Here is a 21651-nt window from a genome sequence, read left to right as displayed (position 1 = left end):
TAATTAATAATCTATTTTTGAGACATCTTTTAAATATTCTTTAGATAGTTCTAAAAAATCTTAGTATAGTTAATTAGATATGACAAAGAATATTATTTAGACCTATTTATAATATTTAAAATAATTTTATTTTAATATTTTATATATAGTACAATACTTTTTAATGTTATTAATATTTTATCCCTATATATGTTCTAATATTTTTCTAATATTTTTAAAAATATTTCTAAAATGTTCATAGAAAGTGTTTTTGTCTTATCTAACAGATATTGGCATAATGTATAGGTCAAGTTTATGAATCAGATGACGTATCAAAATGTAAGAGAAATATTAATTAGTATCATTATTTATTAATCCATATCATATACCCGTATTGATTATTAACCTATATTAAATGTAGAATATTTATAATTTTATAATATTTATAATTTTTTATGAACAAATCCAATTATCTGAATTTGTTTTACACAAAGATTACAATCGTAAAATATGTATATTTGTCTGTCAACATACGCGTGTCCATTTGTGTAAGACTATGGATTTATTAATGAGAATAAATTTATAATGATATTGTATTTATAATGAGAAAATTGAAGAACAAAAATGTAATACGATACGTAATATTTCTTATTCAACTATTTTCCAAAATTTTTACAATTTCAGGAAAATCGTGATATATTTAAAGTATTGTTTTATTATTTGGTAAATTCAGTAAAATTCTGTTTATTTCTATATAATTAAAGAAAGAAAAAAAATAATGATTAATAAGGCCGCAAACTTTATCAAATTTCCCAAATTATAAAACTGTCAATTGCGGATTAAATAAATGACGAGTTAATTAATCAGACGAGGAAATATGTATCAAATTGTACAAAAAAATATATTTATCATTTAGCAAAAAATATTTATCTCTCTTTAGTTACCTATTTTATATAAGTGTAATAAACAAATATTTAGGAGCTTGTTTAAAATATCATTGCTTATATATATTATTGATGCAACTGCCCCATTTATGATAACTGAGAAAAAAGTATTATTAGAGAGACATTTATCAGGAGGAAAGGAACGCGGCGAACGTTCGCCGTACAAGATTCGCGGTGGTAAAAGTCCGAATGCTGCTTATTACCCGGTCTCATTATGATAAATTTGTTTGTTGTGATAACGCTTTGCCCTCCTTCGCGAGAAATCTTCGTTTGTGGTCTCTACGTCAAGCTGATACAAAAACCTAAAGATGACGAAATTTTCAACTGTTCTGCCTGCTGACCGATGTGCAGATAATCATTTTCTCAATTGATGACTGGAGACGTCCAATAATAAATAATCATGTAACAGGAAGCGCGAAATTCAATTCTGCGTGTGATAATTCAATCGGTATCGGAAATATAAGAATATTAAATTATTCTTTATCTTCGTATCATTTGAATGTATTTGAACTTTCGTATCGTTGGATCGGACGAATCAGACTACGACACTGGGTTCTCGTTGAAGACGATAAGGTCGGGTTCGCGGTGTAAGCGAGAATATCGAAGGCCGCCGATATGTTCTTATTATGACGAATAAAAACAAAATCTCTCTCTCTCTCTCTCTCTCTCTCTCTCTCTCTCTCTCTCTCTCTCTCTCCCTCTCTCCATCTATCTCAATCCCGCTGTTTTCCTTTGCCGTTTTCCTCGGTCAAGCTTATAAATGAGGATCGCTGTCGTGCCGGGGATCAGTAACCATTTTATTCGCGGACGATTCTGATGCTGAGGAGAAGACTCGTGCAGACACACGAGTTGTACGAGTAGCAGTACAAAGCGGAAGCGACACACATCGCTTTCTTATACGTCGACGAGACAAGGCTTTCCCTTGGTTGATGAATTTTATCAAGACCACCATCGCTGACGGTTGCCTAACGAAGCAGTTCGAAGCTTCCCAAAGAATTAAAACTCGAAGAGCAAGGCGAGACGGAACGAGAGGAAGCACGCTGAAGGCGAATCTGGCAACGCGAAGACAATACACCAGAAGGCAGATAACGGAGTTGCTCTTCGAGAGCTGCATTGGTGAGTAGAATTCAGCGAGACGTAAAAAACGTAAAAAAAAAAAGAAATATATTTGAGAAATGAGAACATTCATTCGTTTCGAGCGCAGCTTTAAAAGAATTAATCATCCCCTTTTTTAAGTGTCTACTCTTACTGTACTTTCGACGCATCTTTTTCGCATTTAATTTTCGAAAGATGAAATGAGGAAAACAGTTGGATTTTGATAAACGAAAATTAAAAAAAAAAAGAATAATAATCATAAAGTGCAATAAGTATATAAGTATTCCTATGCCTATTAGACAGAATTTCAATCTGTTATTCTCATTATTCTAGAATGTCCTGCTATAAGTACTAGTGGCGCGGTAATTATTATTGCGAGAGAAAATCAAAGCTGTAACGATAAAAGACACGATAGTGAGATATAAATAACTGTGTATAGGAGATAGTTACACACATGTATATCTACATAAATAGCATTGTGTGTTTGATTCGTCACGTGACTATGTTCGAGATATGTAGCATTCCTTATGTAGCATTTTCTTCTTACGCAGTATTTATTACAAATCAAATAATTTTCTCTTTTAAATTTATATTAAGTTAAATAATTGATTTTATCAAGAAATTTTTATCGAGAAAATTAATTTTGAACGAGAAAATTTACATCGAAATGTGATATATTAATATATGCTTATAATAGATGTAAAGTTTAATTGATTCAAATTGAATTATTATAATAATGTAGATAATATTAATTGTTAAAATAATTTCAATTTTCTATTAAGCAATACTTTAAAACAATAATTTCAGAATAAGACGGAAATAATCATTGTTCTTAATTATTAATAAATGTTTTGAAGTGAAATGAATTAATACGGATATATAGATTGCTGTGAAATCAATCTTCAGTTAGTTTTGTTTATTCATATAAAACAAAATGCAAAGATTTTGATTACTTAATCATTTTATAACAATTCGTTTATATTTGTGCAGACTGTGAACGAATGTCTGCTGTTCCCCAAGGTGCTTTTGCAGCAATAAAAGTTCGCGAAAACATGGACAAGAAAAACGCTGCTTCTACATCCGCGATGAAGACTGAAAACAAGGAAGATACCGAAAAGAAAAGATTCATTTCGTATCCTAAGACTCCTCAAGAAGGTAACATGTCTTTATTCAATTTCAATATTTTTATACATTTAATTTCTATTCAAAGAGAAATGCATCAATATATTAATTTTCGTTATCTTTAGTTTATGAGAGCAGTAAGAGATTTGCGATACCAGAGAAGTACACTATGTACAAACAAGAAAACAAAACAGACCAAAGCACTTCTTACAAAAAGACATAAAACTGACAAGAAAACAAAACAGCAAGCTTTTCATTCCTCACGAAAAAAGTCTTAACGAAGTTATATTTCGATTAATTTATGACTCGATTAATTACAATCTTTTTCGATAGAACTCTCAAAACCTATTTTGTTTAGGACTTTTATGATTTTAATATTTACGGACTGATTTTGCACTATTGAATTTAACATAATTCTCGTCATCTATCGAAGAATTAGTTGTGAAAAGAATGTTTGAAAATCATGGACTGCTTAGTTTTAATCCAAAATAGATCGTTAGAGCGTAAGATTTTTTTATTTATTTATTATTATTTATTTAGCTTTGATACAATATCTTAATTTTTATCATGACACACACTTTTACATTATTTAAGTACACTATTACTAAGAATATTATTTATTCAGTTTGTTTATATATCACTGTTACCTGCTCACTTCTTTGATTTTATCGTCGAAACCTCAATATTAAAACTTTGATTGACTTTGTTTTTCTTTTTCTTATTTTTTATGTTAATAATTTTTCTTTCTCAATTTTTTCTGTTATACTGATATTAATGAGAATTAAATAAAAGCTTAAAATTCATCTTTAAATATTATTAAATATTAATTTATTTATTATTAATCGTTTTTCATTCTAAAAATTTACTCGAATTTAGCTGTGAATCCTTTGCTTTGCAAACAACGAGTCTTATTTTTTTATTTTATTAATTTTTAGTTTACTTTTTATCCTTACTATTTAATTTATTAATACTTATTACTAATCTTTTATTAAATTTATGCAGGCTGGGAATTGACGCTGCTCAAATACAACAGCAAGCTAATGAATAGCATTTGGGGCCAATACAATCGCTATTCGGTACATAACTTCAAGAAGAACACTGATGCAGAGAAGGGGGCCCGCGGTGGGGTGGCTGCGGCGATCTGGAGTGCCATTTTGGAGAAGCATCCCCCCGTCGCCAATGCCGCCGCCACCGCCACCGCGAAAGCCCCCCAAATAATGAAGGCCGGAAATAGTTTTTAAACACGGTGTGACTTCAAAAGTTACTTAAAGATGCTATATAAAAATTAGTTATATTACTCAAAGATGGGGAATAAGCGCAAATTATACGTCTATAATTTAAAATGGGATAATAAATACATAAATATATATGAAATTAGAAGAAATTATATACATGCGAAGAACATATTACGTAATTATACACAAATTTTTTTGATTCTATTGAGAACGGCTATTTTCGCTGTAATATTTTATCTTAATCATGATATTATCAAGCTTTTTGATATCGTAACATTTTTCTGTTCGTTATTCTTGTTGTTACCTATCTGGAAGAGATTTCCAAGAATTTTAAAAATCAAGTTAGTGTTTATATTCGCAATAAGACAAAGTCAATCGTGTTATTATTATGTTTAATAATAATTAAAGATTTTGCAGCAGTATTTAATATTCTATTTTATATTTTATATATTTAACTGATCGATTCATTCAGGAAGATTAAACATTTTTAAGTAAATACTTTTAAATATTTTTAAATTGATTTTATGTTTGCAGTATTTATTTAAAAAAGTAGTACACGTTTCTCTTTAAATAATGTGAAAAATTGTTAAAAATGTCAATCAACAATCAAACGACAATTTGTTAAATCTCACAAAATGTTCACGACATAATGATTGATAACCATCATGTAATAACTTATGTTATGTTATGTAATAATACAGTAACACAGTAAATAATAAATAAATACAAAATTAAATTTGCGTATTAATTTAATATTACACGACAATAAAATCATATATATTTATTAACTTTCATAATTTCTTTATCTTGGCCTATTACTTTTAATAATAAAAGAAATGTTTAATTTCACAATTATATTACTGTCATTTATTATATTATATTGTTTATTATTATGTTGCTGTTATTCAATAAATTTAAAATGATTCCGATTAATTTAACGATGATGTTATATAATATCGAATTTCTAACAATCTATATTAACTTTAATCTCTGTTTAATATACTTTTTATTTTTAACAATTCTGACAATTAGAAAACGATAAAAAAAATTAAATTGAGATTAAAGTTGAGAGATTTACATTAGTAGAAGCGGAATAAAAGTAAAATTTATCGAGTCATATTACTTATAATAATTTTTAATTATACAATTAATTATCCTTAATTTTCAATCTTTCTTTATATCAATTAAATGAAAAAAGATTAATAATTTTGTCTACGTTAATTAAATATATTAACACTAAATACTTTATAAATCAATTATTGAATTAAGTTAGCAGAAGTTTGATCATTCTTATTCGGAACTCCATCTGACTCTACCTGTCGGCAATTACAGCAAACTTCGCGACGTTCCATGCGACATGGTGTGGGCGCGGAAGTCGATCTTTCGATTTGTAAAAAACCGATCGACACCAATCGACACGAGCCACTGAGGGCGCATTTTATCGTGCGATTTCTCATGTTTACTAATATAACGGGTGTCGTCTAACCAATAAGGGAAAAAAGAAGGAAAGAAATGGCTCTCTATGACAATCAACATTGGCTGCTGTCGCACATCAGGGACAGCTTTCTCGCGACTGACGACACAGGTTTGTACTTCTAATAAATTTAGGTTAGAAATATCAACGGAGATTAATCTCGAAGCGTTGCACCATCCTGATAATATTTCCGATGATAGTTCCTGTCAATATTCTGATAACATAGATGATGCATTTATTACAAAATAAATTAATATTGTAATGCAGCAAATAAATAAACTAAGTATAGCATAGCGAAATAATTAATTTTAAGAACAGATTTTCTAAAGTATTTATTGTAAAACTTATCACACGGAAAGATCGTAGATTTGATAAATTAAACTTATAATATACAGTATTATTGGCGGAATATATTGTCAGAAATAGCAAAATCTATTAATAAAATATAATGACAGAAGTTGAGCAGAAATTATGTTAGAAATATTAATTTCCTAATAATTTCTAATTGAATTTACTACTAACATGAATAAATTATTATACTGCAATTTGTATTATTATAATTTATATATGTATATAATTGTATAATTTATTTTGATTAAAAGGTATGTGCGATATGGTGATACTAGGGGAAGATATTCCTAAGCAATTAAAAGAAAATGGAACATTGCAATGTTATCCTGGTATGGAGGAGAGTGACGACGAGGATTTGGATGTATTAGGGGAATCATATGACATACAAATGGGTAGATTCTTTTTTTATACTCTATCATTTTATACAAGAATGCTTATATATGTTATATAAAACATAAATTAAAATTGATTCATTTCAAGAATATTCACAGAATAATTTTAACTATTCATAAATTGTAATTTGAAGTAGATCAAAATGTTATTATTTCTAATTAAATTCTTTGATTATAAGTGGTTTTTTTCTATTTTTAACATTATTTTAGATATGGAATTCAGTCATAGACAGAGATCCAACACTGCACAGAGACTAGAGAAGATGGACATAGAGAGAAAGAAAGCAGCTAAAGTTAAGCATGTCAAATGGGAACATAATCTTAATGCTGTTACACCTACAGATCAATCAGAATTATTTCAGAGAAAAGATTTTCGTAGGAAAATGCCACTGAAGAAAGGACAATCTCTACTATCAGAACAACTTGAAAAATGTCCAAATTTACCACCAAATCCATTTAAAGAATACGCCAAGTTTGATGGCAACGTATGTAATATTAATTTTTTGCTTTCCTCAAGTAAAAGCTTAGCTTTATCCAAAAAATATCTTAAAAAAAATGAAAATTATATATAAAATCTCTTAAAGTAAAAATAGATTATATATTATAAAATTTTTCTTAGATTTGTGATATCTATCATTGAAAAATATGTATTTACAGCATGTTTGGAAATTCTTTCACAGGCGCAGGTAAGCATCCCTGTAAGGAAGTACAGAATATTTATGTGCATGTTACCAAAGGAGGAAAGGATGTATCCACTCCAAATAGTGGTGACAGTGACAGCACGAGTATTGGACTTTGTTGGATTGATTTGTTATAAATATGCAAGTGAACATCCTGAGCATAATTTGAAGTCTGTAACAAGTTGCGTTGTTAAAACACATGCTTTATCCATGCAGTCTCCATGGATTCTTATTTTCTTAGGGAAGACATCTCACGTTATGGACTATACATTACCGAAGATGATGGTGAAATAGATTCAGCTTTTCCCTGTTTGGATCCACGCGAGATTATTTCCAAATTCGAATTCACCACACTGGGCCTGATCGAGATGAAACCGAGCGATAGAGCACGGTATAACGCAGTCAGTTGTGTCGAGAAAAAAACTGAAGAAGATCAGGAGGGTAAAGACAAGGAGCAGGAAGAGGTTGCAAATGATCTGGCCAAGATGGAAGGTCATACCACTGCAATGGAGGCGCCATTGTATCAATCATATAGGTAGTTTTTTAGTTTATTATATCAAATATCAAACATATCAAATTTTTTATAAATTATATTTATATTTATATTATTTTGATCATTACTTAATTATATAAAATGACAAATAATAATTTTAAGAAGACATATAAAAAGATGAGTGATTATATTGTTGAAAATAAAAATGGAAAAATTAAAAAAGTAAGATTTTGATATTGCTGAGATATATTCAGATTATATAAAAATATACATGTCTTTAATTATAGGGTACATATAATTAATAAGATGCGAGCGAAAACTGAGATTCATTTAGGTATATCGGGCGAGAAGATAGAAATAGACCCTGTAATAACGAGTAAAGGTGCTGGCAGATTCTGGAATAGACAGAGAGCAGTCAGCTATCACATAGACAACATCGCTTGGTGTGAAGTGACAGAAACTAAAGGGTCCAAAACTATGTTCACATTGGTTTATACTCCACAATCTAGCGCTCCGGATAGTTTTCTGAGTTAGTTTTTTTCTCTTTATATAATTACATATTGCTCGATATATTTGACAATTTTCTCTTTCAAGAAAATATCTGAATGGAAAATTATTTTTTGAATTTTTAACAATGTTTTCACAAGAATGTTTTGTAAAAAAATTTAATGATGTTACAGGTCAAAGTCATTCGCTTCATCAATCGGCATCCTTTAAGAATCACGATTTCGAGGCGGATTCGGTGACGGCCGAAGAGATCGTACGAAAGATCAATCATATTCTAGAACTACATAGCAGCCAATCCAGAAAGGAATATCTTGCACAAAAAGAAAGGAAAGCAGCGAGAAGAAAAAGTTTTCATTTGCATAGATGACAGCTCTATTGGTTATTTTGTACAATCTTAGATTATTTGAAACATTAGCAAGTATTAGCATACCACCGAACGTGATCTTAAAATCAGCAATGTCTTCATATGAATTAAAACTCAATATCTCGAATCTCGTTGACATGCCAGAAATGGCGGAAAGTAGACAGTCTTCTTTGTATATTCCAATAATATAAAATTTAATGTAATGTCAATGTAAATTATTTTGTATTTATTATATTTCATCTTTAGCTCAATGATGTGAACATGCCATGAGCGTGATTACCACACATTGATAAGTAGTGTACAATCAAATATGTGTAGTATTGTTACATTTAATTACTTTAAGTGTTATTTATATTTTTATTATGATGCTCTCCTATTACCTGTAAATTTGTAGACTTGCAAAAATAAACTCTATAGTGTACCTACAGTGCCTTAATGTTCTGAGATCTTTATAACATCTATAGTAGCTTTGGATATGTTGCCTTCCATTTTCTCCATAAATCGCCGATTCAATTTATGTACATGTTGACTGAGTATGGATAACTTTAATGCTAAATCCAATAATTTTTGACTGTTCTTACAAATGTGTTCATAATTGGGACGTGTTAGCACAAAATGTCTTTCAGACTCTGTCAATAGATTTATATCTAGAATCTGTCCTTGTCCTTCTATAGTTATTTTTTGCTTGGTCAAATTTTTCCGTTGAACTTTGCGATTTTTGTATTTCTGTTGCCAGTCTTTTCGCTCCTGCCTAAGTTTCTCTATATATTCCTTCAAATTAAAAACCTCAACATTATTCTTTGCATTGCACTTTCCCTTGTCATTGTTTGGTATATATGTGTCTTCGTTGGCTGTAACCTCATTGATGCCTGAAACAAAAAATATTCAATATTTACAGTTACTTGAGTAATTGCTTTGGGAATAAATTCTTCATAAATCCATACTTTGAAAATAAGATTGATGAATAATATAATATTTATAAAAACAATATATTAATGCAGATTTATACAGAGATATGTATTTTTTAATTTTTATATTTTTAAATTCAATGAATGTTTTAAAGTGAATTTTTTTCTTTTTATAATATGCAACTTTATGAAAAGAAACTAACCTTCGTCTTGGTCACGCACTACGTTACGCGTACAGAAAATCGACGACCTACGTTTGTGAACGGTTCTATTGGATTTACATTCTTCATTGAAATTCGATACATCAAACGTAGTCATTATTGGACGATTTGTCACAGAAAAACGGGCAAACTATCATTTCCCCTCGTCGTTCATCGCTGTACATACAATATGGCGGAATAAGTTTTTAACTATTTCAAACGAGCTCCCGTATACAGAGCAAGTGACGCATTTTAACCAATCAGAGAAGTGCGAAGAAACAGCTGATTTTATTCGTGGATCATAATAGAAAGAAGTCTGCGGGCATGATAATAATCTCTGATCATAATACAGATATATGAGATATATTACACATATACATTTATATTATTTATATAAAACAATAAATTAAAAAAAATATAATACAATATCATATCAGAAAATTATAATACAGAAATAAAAAGAAAGAATTCAGATTTCTAACATATAAAAGAAAAAATATTTATTAATAACCCTCGATTGTAATTATTAAGAATTCCCGAAACATATAAATTTATTTTAAAACTTTCAACCGTGATTGGTTGATTCGCCTACGAATACTGACCTAGTTCTTTTACGGAAGAAAGGATTCGCTGTTGACTTGTCACGTGCATAGACATAGTATACCTAGACCTAGAGTGTTGAGGAGTGGGGGGTGATGCTACATAGAAAAGGATATACTCTCTTTTGTGCCTTCGCGTTCTCTCTCGCTCGCATATGCGTATAAATCGTATAGTGGGGATCAGTAGACAGAGGTGTATATTTTGTACGCATATGTAACGAGAGAGAGAGAGAGAGAGAGAGAGAAGCAAAGGCATAAAACAGAGTATATCCTTTTCTACGTAGCATCTACCTCCACTCCTCGAATAAAGGCAAACGCTTGGTCTAGGTATATTATGTCTATGATCACGTGACTCTGCACTTTAGTTCGCCGCCTTCGAGGACGATGAATCCAGATGGCGCTGACAATCGTCTCCCTTTTTTTTTTTTTTCCAGAGGAGAGTTCGTACCCCCTGCTGCCAAAAAGGGGCAGCGCGTGAGAGTGATGCGAAAATTGTCAAATATCGGGCGCATGACGGCGGTGTGGCGAGACCGGTGAACCTGGCGGTGGTGGAGTGCGGCGTACGTAAAAAGAAAGAAATAAAAAAAAAACGTACACACAGAAAATTAGGAAAAAGCAAAGGCAAAACAAACAAACACATAGCCGCGTTAGTAGCGCCGAGAAGTTACGGCGTGCGATCACGATGTCGAGCACCCTGGAGAAGAAGATCATGAACTTGGAGGAGCGGCTGCGGGCGGAGAACGAGTCGCGGGATCGGGACAGGCAGGTTGGCGGCGAGGTTGGTGGCCCGAGTATGGGCCTGCACTCCTCGTCATCGTCGTCGTCGTCAGCGGCGGCAGCGGGCCCTGCGTCCAGCCCTGCGCTCCGTAGGCCACGACAACGTAAGCAGCCTGCTCTAATGCGCATAAAGACTCTTGCGATTCTCATCTATGCTTTTTCCTAAATCAATCCACTCCAGTCGACGCGTTACTTCGATCACGCGAGAGTACAGGTTATGTTGACCATCGCACAGTTGATTGATTTCCACTGTTGATCTCGCGGCTCGCAGAGGTTCAGCGTATTCTCGCAATCGAACACGACAGGACGCGATTTCTTTTCCTTATTTTTAACTGTTAACGTTGAGAATGGATCACCTCTTGATTGCTACTTAATTTATTCATTTTCATTGGATCTCTTCTAGATAGTAAACAGGTATCATTATTAGCAGATTATAAACAATTATTATTGTAATTGAATTTTGATATTGAATCGAAATCATTCAGAAATCGCTCGTAAGTATACATATTCACGAAATACATACAATACAATAAATGTCATAACTTTTAGAAAGAAATTAACATACATAGTTGCATATTTAATATATATAGTAACATAATTATATAATTTAAGTTAAGAGATTTTATTTAACTTTATTAACTAAATCTATATAAACTTATATTTAAACTCTCTTGGAGTAACAATTTTTTAACAATTGAAATACTTGTCAACATTGATATTAAAATTATTTCTGCTTATTAAAACAAACATAGATTTAGTTATATTTGTTAAATTATAAGAAAGCTTTATATTTAATGAGAAAATGAATATATAATGAAAACAGTATGATTTAAAATAATGTAATGAATACTAAAATATTATATATTCTTTGATAGTTGGAGATATGGGTACTCCAACACGACCTAGAAGACAGCTAGACCTACCAGTATCACAAATAGTTCAGCCAAAGAAGCACGACAGTGAATTTGAATCAAAACTGCAAGAGATTATGAAAATGAATGGCATTTTAAACATCAATGGTCAAAGGTACCAGACGGAGATGAAAGATCTGGAGCACTTGGGTGAACTTGGTAATGGCACTTGTGGACATGTTGTCAAAATGAGGCACAAACCTAGTGGTGTGGTGATTGCTGTGAAGCAGATGCGACGCTCTGGAAACGCAGAAGAGAATAAAAGGATAATCATGGATCTCGATGTTGTGCTCAAGTCGCATGACTGTCCATACATTGTGCAGTGCCTAGGATGTTTTATTACTGAATCCGATGTATGGATTTGTATGGAACTGATGGCGACATGCCTAGACAAGTTATTGAAGCGTAGCAGGCAGGCGATACCAGAGGATTTTTTAGGAAAAGTCACAGTAGCAGTAAGTTTCTTTATGAAATGTTTTGTTTTGCGTTTAGAAAATTTTATCTTTAAGGAATTTTAGAAGAATTATAATAAAAGAATGATATATTTAAAAAAAAAATGATTTAATCATGTTAATTTTTAAAGATATTTTTCTTTCGATTGTTAGCCTTAAAGTTTGGAGTGAGATATCTTGGATCATTTTCAGAATAATGTTGAAGTTGTTAAAAAGACGATTTTACATTACAATTTGCATTTTTTTCTTCAGACAGTAAAGGCGTTGTCGTACCTGAAAGAAAAGCATGGTGTAATTCATAGAGATGTGAAACCTAGTAATATATTATTGGATGAAATGGGAGGAGTGAAACTTTGCGATTTTGGGATATCTGGTAGGCTAGTTGACAGTAAGGCAAAGACGAGAAGTGCGGGATGCGCGGCATACATGGCTGTAAGTAAACACGTATTATAGTATTGAAAAATATAGACATTTTCTGAATAATGGAAGTAAATAATCATGTATTTCTCTCGTTCTGTAGCCTGAAAGGATAGATCCACCAGATCCTACTAAACCGGATTACGATATAAGGGCAGATGTGTGGAGTCTGGGCATTACTCTGGTGGAACTAGCTACGGGAGTGTTTCCTTATCGAGACTGCAAGACTGATTTTGAGGTAAAATTTTCATTAGACAGTTTCTTTGATATTTTTATTTGGACATAGTTACATGAAAAGAAATCTATTAGTATTTTCTATCTCTATTGTTAAAATGTTGCTAAATATATATGTTCAGTGTGAAATTTTATTTCTAGTATGTAACTACATCTCTTAAAGAAGTATTTTTAAGTTCTTTTATATTTTGATACAAATACATTTATTTATTGTTTATTTATTATTTTATTATTCTATATATTATAGGTATTGAGCAGAGTAGTACAAGACGATCCTCCGTCTCTTCCAGCGGATGCACCTTTCTCCAAGGAATTCAGGAGTTTCGTTAGCTGTTGCCTCACGAAGAATTATAAGCATCGGCCAAAATACCACAAACTCATGGAACATGCCTTCATCCGCAAGTACGATGTTTTGCAAGACGGCGAGACGAATTCCTCTCTAACGAACTCTGGCTGTCAATGGTTTGGCAAAGTCATGCGGCAGTTAGAACCAAGGTGGGAATCTAGATCTGCTAATTGTCGTTCGTTGTACGTTTTTTTTTTTTTTTTTATTATAGATTAGTAGGATAATTTTTTAGATTAATAGGATAATTTAGGATATTTACTATCATGATAGAAATGATAAGATGACAATTATTAAGAACTAGCGTGACAACGAGATCGCGAACTTTTAAACATGGCATGAAATTCCCAACTAATAAAGATACTGATCTTTGGTTTGGTTATCTCTTTTTTCATTTTTTAACCAGGTGTAATCGCGTTTTACGACTTTTATAAGAACTTTGCGCATTTAACATATTTTCATGGTCAGTGAGTTTTGGATCGAAGCGTTTTACGAATTGGCCTATCGTTGGACGTTAACGATTGTACAAGATGTCCCGGAATTATCGTGTCTTTGGCTTTTAGCCAACGGATTTTCTCGTTGATTGCGCGTCAACTTTTACAACTGAAGAACGATCGATTTGCGAATTTGTCGGAGAATTGGCGACTGAAGAGAGACGCAATATTCTCAGAATACATGCGGTATATATTTATAAATCTATTTTGATAAATCTTTTTGCTTTGCGAAAAAAGAAGACCGACATTTACAAATCCTTCTTTCAAATTAAAAGTTTGCGTGCGTGTTGAATTGTGTTGCAGCGTTGAACTTGAGGGAGGCAGCGCGGCGTAGCATCCTCGTCCTCCCTCGTTCCTTTCTCCCTTCCTACTTCCGTTCCTTCCTAGACAAATCGCCTGAATATTCCTGAAAGAGAAAAGAAAAAAAAAAAAAAGAAAAAAATAGACTACCCCGCTATTACTACTCACAATATCCAAAAATCTGCCCGATTTTCATTTCGAGTTGTTTGGTTTGTGCACGCGCCTGTTACACACCCCACCCTTCAACCCCTACTCACGGTAAGCATTATTTTTTTATTTATTTCAATATATTTTTCGTTTCTTTCTTTGTGCCTACTTTTATTGCGTTTAATGTAGCGATTTGCCCATCTCGTCGCGATGCACGCATTATTTTTCCCTGTGCACACGTCATTTTTCTTTTCTTTTTTAGCAAATCGATATCGTGAAATGAATTATTGGCTATTGCAGGTTGGGAGTAAAATTGCTGCGGCGAGATTATGGTAAAATCATGATAAAAAAGAATTATGGATTATGTGAATATTTAATTAATAATATATATAATATTTAATTATAAAAATTTCAAAGTTGCGTTTATTTTTAAAATTTTGTCAGTTAAATTTTTATAAATCCTCATTATTTTTACAAAGTTATTTTTGCCATAAAAAGCTCGTTCCATGACTTACATGACGCCGCGAAAAATTCTATGATCTCGCAGCATGATCCTCTGGAAATATTTAGCAGGGTTTGGAAATAATCTGATATTTATCTCACAATAAAACATTTCCTCTGCCCTCATCTGCATTTTGCATGCAAATAATTAACAATTAATGCTCCGCTCTAAATTCCATTAACTTTTCTAGACTAAAGTTTTTTACAGAGTCATCACGGTATGATTACGGGATTATAGTGGCACATATGTATATCAAAAGAATCAGATCACATGTTGCATTTTCATGCTGGAGGGAAATCGGTTGCATTTACGAATCTATTCTCAAGAAAATCTCATCCGTATGGCGATTCAGTTCCAGATTGCCAGGAGGTCAGCAGCAACAGCAGCGAGTTTCGAGTCATGTATCCTTGAAGCAGACGGCTCACCTTCGGGCACAATCGGAAGTTCCGGCCTTCTTAAGGAGTAATATCAATAGCAGTATGAGAGAACCTCCAAATTCTGATTTTCTGCCATTTCATCAGCGTTCCAACAGCGAGAACGGTGCGAATTACGTGCCCTATAGTCCATACGCTTTCCGCCGGAAAGAGATCGCTCGACCGTTTTCACCGCCGACATCTAAGGACGCGACAGATCAGCCAGAGCAGAATCTGCCGCCACGATCTTTCTCGCCCTATAGGCAACATGAGCAAAGCATCGCCAGGCACGATTACAGCTCTTCGAATCATTGCTCGACAACGAACGGACAAGGTAGACAGGAAACAACAACGACGACGACGACAATGACGACGATGACGACGACGACGAGATCGTTCTCTCCTTACAGGACGCAGGACTCCAATTTGGATAGCAATGGTCGACCATATTCCCCGTATCGCAGTAGTCGCTATGAAGAGCGCGACAAGACAGACCGATGGCAGGGAGATGTCTCGAGATCGCTGAGCCCCTTCGCCAGAGATTATTCGCCCTGGCGACGAGAGAATGTTGATCCACCTGTCATACAGCCACCACCTGCTACCTACGACAACAGCGGTCGTTACTCGCCGTTTCTTCAGCAACGACTTACGCAACCACCGTCACAACAATCCACAGCACCTCAAACCTATCCACAGATGCAGAATATCTATGGTAGTCCGATGATCAGCCGTAAGAGGTAATTAAATTACTGTTGGCTATTGGAAGACTCGTAAAATGGTTCAATTATCTGGGAATGATTTAAACCTAATTTTATCTTAATTTTTTTAATAACTTTGTGCATATTTTTATATTCAATAAAAAAAGTATATATATTTCTTTTCTGTATAAATCATAATCGTTCTGTATAAATCATAATCATTCATAATCGATATTAAAAAAAATTTTATTAGAGCATAACAAATACTATTACTTGTTTTGTGCAGGTTTCCTTCGGAGCCACCACCGCAAGGATCCCATGGTTCCACTAGTCCACAATTGCTGATCTCCCGTTTTGCACATCAGTTGAAACAGGAATCGCCACCGTCGTCGTTAGTAATGCCGCCACAACAGATTGTTGGTTCAAAGGAGTCCGCAAAGAAACGCTTTGCATCATACGTACGTCTCAGGCTTGGCAGTGAACGTGCTCCTTCGCCGGAACCTCCGCCGAGATTAAGTCGCGGCGAGTCCCCACTTGCACTTAGAAGAAATTTAGTTGATCAGGCTTCTCCTTCCTTTCCACGAAGGTGCGCATCTTCATCTTTTGATCGTCTTTAATTTGCCAAGAAAATAATTTCTTGTATAATTATGAATTATACAGTTATTATTCCTTAATAAAATAATAAGAGAATAATGTAGACAAATAATTCTGATTTTTTTTTTTTTTTTTTTTTTTTAAGGTACGTCTCACCTCCACCCCAGCCACCACCTAGGAGACTGTCGGAGAGTAATTCTGTGCCTGGTAGCCCGCAACATGTGCGAGCTCGCTTGCGTTATACGCCTGAACCTCAGAGAAGACCTCCGCCACCATAACCCACCGTTACAATCATTAAGCCTTATTATTCCTTATTGGTGCCATACGCGACTACGGACACCCGAACCACAGTCATATGCATTACGTAGTAATGAGATGCATCGTTATCAGACGATGTCTGCGTTATTGCGCATACAGTGTGAATTACAGAATGCCTGTAGACGCAGATGTATAGACGGCGCGTGTTTTCGAATGTTGTAAACCAAAAGAAGAAAAAAGAAACGGGAGAAACATATTCTATTTGAGCCGCTGCAAACTCGAACGTTGTACACGAAGATTTTGTACAGCAACGTCACGATTTAGTGTGCGACACGGCTGAAATTGCGGGAAAATATCTCCTCTTGATTTGATGTTCTTGCGCATTTGGATTCGCGGACGCCTCGAATGCGAAAATTGCCTTAAGAGACACGAGGACTTAGCTAGTGTGAATATTTCAGATTTCTGAAAGATTTCCGAACATTTCAGACTTCTGATCGAAGAATATTTTCTGAATTCCTTATTGATGTTAGAACGTAGGGAAGAGAGTGAAACTTTTTCGAATTTAGAACGCTTCACACGCTAAAGTCGTCGTAAACGTAAACTTTTGCACGATCGAATAGCTTTTAACCAAATAGCACTGGACACCTCGGATTAACTAAGCCTAGTATGAATATACAGAATGAATTATTTTCTACAAAACGTGATAAAAGAGAAAATAAAAAATTACATGAGCTCAAAAAATAATGTTCTAAAATTAGGAAATTTTAAGATAAATTCCTGCTGAACTTTTTTATCTCTGTGATTTTTCTCTATGCTCTAATGTTCATTTCTATCAATTAAATTTAATCTCAATTTAATTTATTCTTTATCTTTCTTTAATTATCTTTCTTTAAAACTAAACAAATAAAACAAAAAGTAAGTTATGTTAAGATTAAAATTAATTTATATTTATCGAAATAAACATAAATGAAAAAAAACAATTGATTAAGCTAGGATTAATGGAACAACCGAGAGTGCAATCGGTGCCTCAAAGCTCACGTGCACATGTTTTACATAAACGAAGGAGTCGTTCGCGTTGCGAGCAATCGTTTGCACAATTTTTCTTCACCGCCATGAGACGTGAATCGATTTACCTTCGTCAATAAATCTCTTCTCGACGTGTATTTATCGATAGTACGCAACGAGAAATACGATGCTCAACTTTTTATATCGCTTGCGTATTAGAAAAAAAAGATACAGCGATAGAGGAGTGCGGTAATTAACCGTGATGCACCGCAATGTTTTTTCTAAAAAAGCCTCGACAACCAACAAATACATACTATACATATTTATGTATATATTATATACAGATAAGATATATACGGTATCGTGCCGTACGTGAAAGATGCGTAAACCGTTCCTATCGCTCTTCGTTTACGCTTCCTTCTGTCAATCTTGAAAATCTTCAAGAGAAAGAGAGAATAAACGCAACGAAACTCGCTCTCTTCTCTCGGCCTTGCGATACACCTCTGCAATTTGTATTGCAGTCTCTCGATAACTTTTTTCCACGTTTTACTATTAATATCTATTAAAGCAATGTTAAATGTGAGAGCGAGTCGTCACACGAGTTCAAGAGTGCGTAATCCAATATCGAGATCGAGAGTCCAACCGAGAGGGATATTATATCGTCTACACTCGACCTTTCTTCATAGCAAGAAGGGGGAAATTTAAGAAAAGCACAATAATGTCGAGCAGAATCCTATTACAAAGAGGGTGAATGTATATTACTCAATCAACAAGACGTGCAAGGCATCACTCACATACACCACGTACCATACACACACAACACACACACACACACACACACAATTTTAGAATGTTGTAATTATTATTTTTAATTAACATTTAATCCCTAACTATGTTCAAGTCTACACTCGTAATCACCTTTGTCGTTTATTTGACAAAAGGCTCTGTTGCAATGTAAATAAACTTATATTTATACGAGTTATTGTACCTTTCTTTCATCTACTTTTTCTTTTTCTTTTATCATCCCCGCTTCGATCCTTTATTTAAGTCTTGGCACTATTTTCTGAATTGATCTTTTATCATTTTCAATCTCTGAATTGATGTGCTGTATGCTTCTATTCATTGTTTGAGATGATAGAAAGAATCATGCAAGTCATTCGAACAGTCGTCTCCACTGATTATGATGAAGCATAATAAAAAAAAATGCAATCTTTGACCTCTTGATGTTTTTCGTTTATGTTATGTCGATCAATTCGAAAATATCGTGTATAGTAATATTAGAAACAAATATTTCTTTTGATTTATTGTGTTCTATTAAATTTAATGATATATAATTGATGTGTTGAGAATATAATCTAATAAATTCTGTCATTTATTACCGTACTGTAATTATCAGGTATGGTATATATGGAATAAGAATTTTCATAATAACATAGTTTAATTTTTATTTTGATACATTGAATCCAACCTCGAAGAAAAATGTATTTCTTTTCGAGGTTAATGCAACACATAATTTTATATCATCATATATATTGGCTTTCTAATCAATATTTTATAATTAAAAAATATCAAATCTTTTTTTTTGTTTTAAAAAAATTACAATTTTTTTTAATTGAATTTAACAGACAGTATAATTTATCATCGCTATATTCTTTTATTATCAAATACGTAACGTGGTACGTAGATAAGAATTCACCATGGCATACTTTAATTCTTATCAAATTCTTATTAAATTCTTTTTAAAAAGAAATCAAGATAAAATACATAAAACAATGGAGAGATTAACTCAAAATTATTTATCTCTTAAAAATTATAAATAACTTCGCGGAATAAATTCTTTTCGATAAACATCAATTAACATATCAAGATTATAACATTCCACTCAACAATAGTATAATGTAATACAGGTTGTTCGTAATAATTATATTGTTAAATAGGAAATTCTAATATATTTATATATTATTACTATTAATTAGTGTTTAGATTATCAACATCTTTCTTAATGGTTTTATGTATAATTACAATATATAATAATAAATAGGTATAATATATAAAATATATATGACAAAAAACAATATGGATATAAAATCCGGGTATGTGTAATATAATATACACAATTTTATTAGCAATACTACGAGAGAGAGAGAGAGAGAGAGAGAGAGAGAGAGAGAGAGAGAGAGAGAGAGGATAAATATTCTAAAATTTCTAAATCATATCTTTCACTTTGGAAGCCTTAGATTTGTGATTTAGTATGCAAATCTTTAATAAGCCTTTAACTTTCCTCGATATATTCTCTTTTAGGCAATAAGGGATCCGGCGAGGCACTCACAAAGCGTGCCATTCTTTCCTTCCTCTTCTCGATCTGTCTACAATATAACCGGCATTCCTACGTGTCGGATATTTAGTTCGGAGTGTATATTTTTATCGTATCATGCCACGTAATCTCTAAGCAAGCCTTTTTTTTACTGACGGCTCATGCGCATTGAGCACCGATGGATTTTCCAGCTTTACGCCCCGCCATGTTAAAAAACGCATGTTTAATTTGCATTCTCCTACGAGAGAGAGAGCTGATCGAACTTCATAGTGACTGTTTTACGGCCGAACTTTTGTACACGTACGGCACGTTACAACATTATGGGCAGCATATGAAGGATCGTATGCGGGTCTACACCTCTAGACAATAGGAAAAACGATCGCTCGACTATTAGCAGACAAATGCAACGTCGAGAAGTGAAAAGAGGCAAAAATACTCGAGTCGAGAGAAAGAAATATATATCGACAGTTTTCTCTAATCTAAATAAATATCTCCATATCTCTAGGTAATTATCTAAGTGGGTCGGAATCTAAAAGGGGACTGGGCAAGAGAAAAAAAATCTCTCCATAACTGCGGATATTTTACAAATGGATTCATTTATAAAATAAATTTTCTCACAAGAAAGTTCCGTATTTTAAATTTTTCCAAAAATGTATATCTCTTTCCATTTTCATTTATGATGATGTATTTCGCTTGTCTGCAGAATAAAAATTATTAATAATTCACGCTTGGGCGTGAGAAATGATTTGTATTTACAAATAAATCCAGCAATTAGCCGCAACAAATCGGGCAACTCATTTTTTTTTATTGTAATTGTATTCAATCGTATTGATTTCTGATGCCGGGACGAAAAGAAGGAAAATTTATTTCATCGAAGTTAACCGAGACACAGATTTAATGTTGCACGTTCGATAAACATGTTAAATATCGTTAATACTTTAACGCATGAATTTGAGCATTTTTTTTTGAGTAAATAGGAAACACATTTATGTCCCGAAAAACGTCTAAATTCATGCCATTAATAATTCCACATGTATATACAACAATCAGAGAAGTGATCCACATGGGTATTATTAATAATGGCTGAGCTCTCTCTCTCTCCGTCTCTTTCTTTCTCCCTCTCCCTCGCTCCTCTTCTTGTATTCCTTATTCTCAGCCATTCAGACGAGAAATCGTACGAATTGAGATTGAGTTAAACGTCATTGAAGATTAATTTAACCTGACGTGGTGCGGCGGCGGATCGTAGGAAAGTATCGCGGAAAGAAAACAATTCCGTCGCCGGCCCTGAACAATCAATATGGCTTCCAGCCGTTGCCTCGTTCACCGTGCACGCCAGCGTAAGCGTGGCCATCTTTCGCCGTCCCTCACTCTCTCTCTTTCCCTCTTTCGTTCTTCCGCGAGGAACTTCAGCGCGGTTGGCTCGGGCCACTTCGCGCCGCTTCGGGATCG

General features: G+C 33.3%; 4 protein-coding genes and 1 long non-coding RNA gene across 7 annotated transcripts; 3 read left to right on the top strand and 2 right to left on the bottom strand.

The window, feature by feature from the left end:
• Positions 1-1682: 1682 nt before the first annotated feature.
• Positions 1683-5111, top strand: LOC105424717 (uncharacterized). Its single transcript, XM_011635101.2, has 3 exons — positions 1683-2039; positions 3009-3173; positions 4143-5111. Exons 1-3 carry the CDS (start codon positions 1853-1855, stop codon positions 4379-4381), a joined length of 591 nt encoding a protein of 196 aa, XP_011633403.1. The 5' UTR covers positions 1683-1852; the 3' UTR covers positions 4382-5111.
• Positions 5112-5723: 612 nt separating this feature from the next.
• Sin1 (SAPK-interacting protein 1) lies at positions 5724-9063 on the top strand. Its single transcript, XM_011635103.3, has 7 exons — positions 5724-5960; positions 6452-6592; positions 6803-7077; positions 7273-7442; positions 7514-7807; positions 8053-8294; positions 8446-9063. The coding sequence occupies exons 1-7, from the start codon at positions 5888-5890 to the stop codon at positions 8637-8639; spliced, it is 1389 nt and encodes a 462-aa protein (XP_011633405.2). The 5' UTR covers positions 5724-5887; the 3' UTR covers positions 8640-9063.
• Positions 7994-10008, bottom strand: LOC105424718 (uncharacterized). Its single transcript, XM_011635102.3, has 2 exons — positions 9748-10008; positions 7994-9505 (listed from the first exon to the last, which is right to left on the bottom strand). Exons 1-2 carry the CDS (start codon positions 9860-9862, stop codon positions 9069-9071), a joined length of 552 nt encoding a protein of 183 aa, XP_011633404.2. The 5' UTR covers positions 9863-10008; the 3' UTR covers positions 7994-9068.
• A 629-nt stretch (positions 10009-10637) lies between these two features.
• Positions 10638-18866, top strand: LOC105424720 (uncharacterized). 3 transcript variants are annotated; one of them, XM_089071949.1, is made up of 9 exons: positions 10638-10653; positions 10778-11224; positions 11996-12486; positions 12736-12915; positions 13004-13138; positions 13382-13629; positions 15273-16070; positions 16318-16617; positions 16771-18866. In XM_089071949.1, the coding sequence occupies exons 2-9, from the start codon at positions 11026-11028 to the stop codon at positions 16901-16903; spliced, it is 2484 nt and encodes an 827-aa protein (XP_088928075.1). In that variant the 5' UTR covers positions 10638-10653; positions 10778-11025; the 3' UTR covers positions 16904-18866. The 3 variants fall into 3 exon arrangements, with proteins under 3 accessions (XP_088928075.1, XP_011633408.2, XP_011633407.2); XM_011635106.2 differs by lacking the exon at positions 10638-10653 and adding an exon at positions 10655-10670 and having other exon boundaries at positions 15279-16070; XM_011635105.2 differs by lacking the exon at positions 10638-10653 and adding an exon at positions 10655-10670.
• On the bottom strand, positions 16143-21562 carry LOC148938248 (uncharacterized). Its single transcript, XR_016138846.1, has 2 exons — positions 21422-21562; positions 16143-16642 (listed from the first exon to the last, which is right to left on the bottom strand). It is a non-coding gene; the product is annotated as an uncharacterized LOC148938248 (long non-coding RNA).
• Between the last annotated feature and the right edge of the window lie 89 nt (positions 21563-21651).

This window comes from Pogonomyrmex barbatus, unplaced genomic scaffold, assembly GCF_055798465.1.
Source record: "Pogonomyrmex barbatus isolate J1 unplaced genomic scaffold, ASM5579846v1 scaffold1, whole genome shotgun sequence".
In the NCBI taxonomy this organism is placed as follows: Eukaryota; Metazoa; Arthropoda; class Insecta; order Hymenoptera; family Formicidae; genus Pogonomyrmex; species Pogonomyrmex barbatus.
The sequence above is the reverse complement of the archived record's forward strand: the minus strand, read 5'-3'. Positions and strand labels throughout refer to the sequence as shown.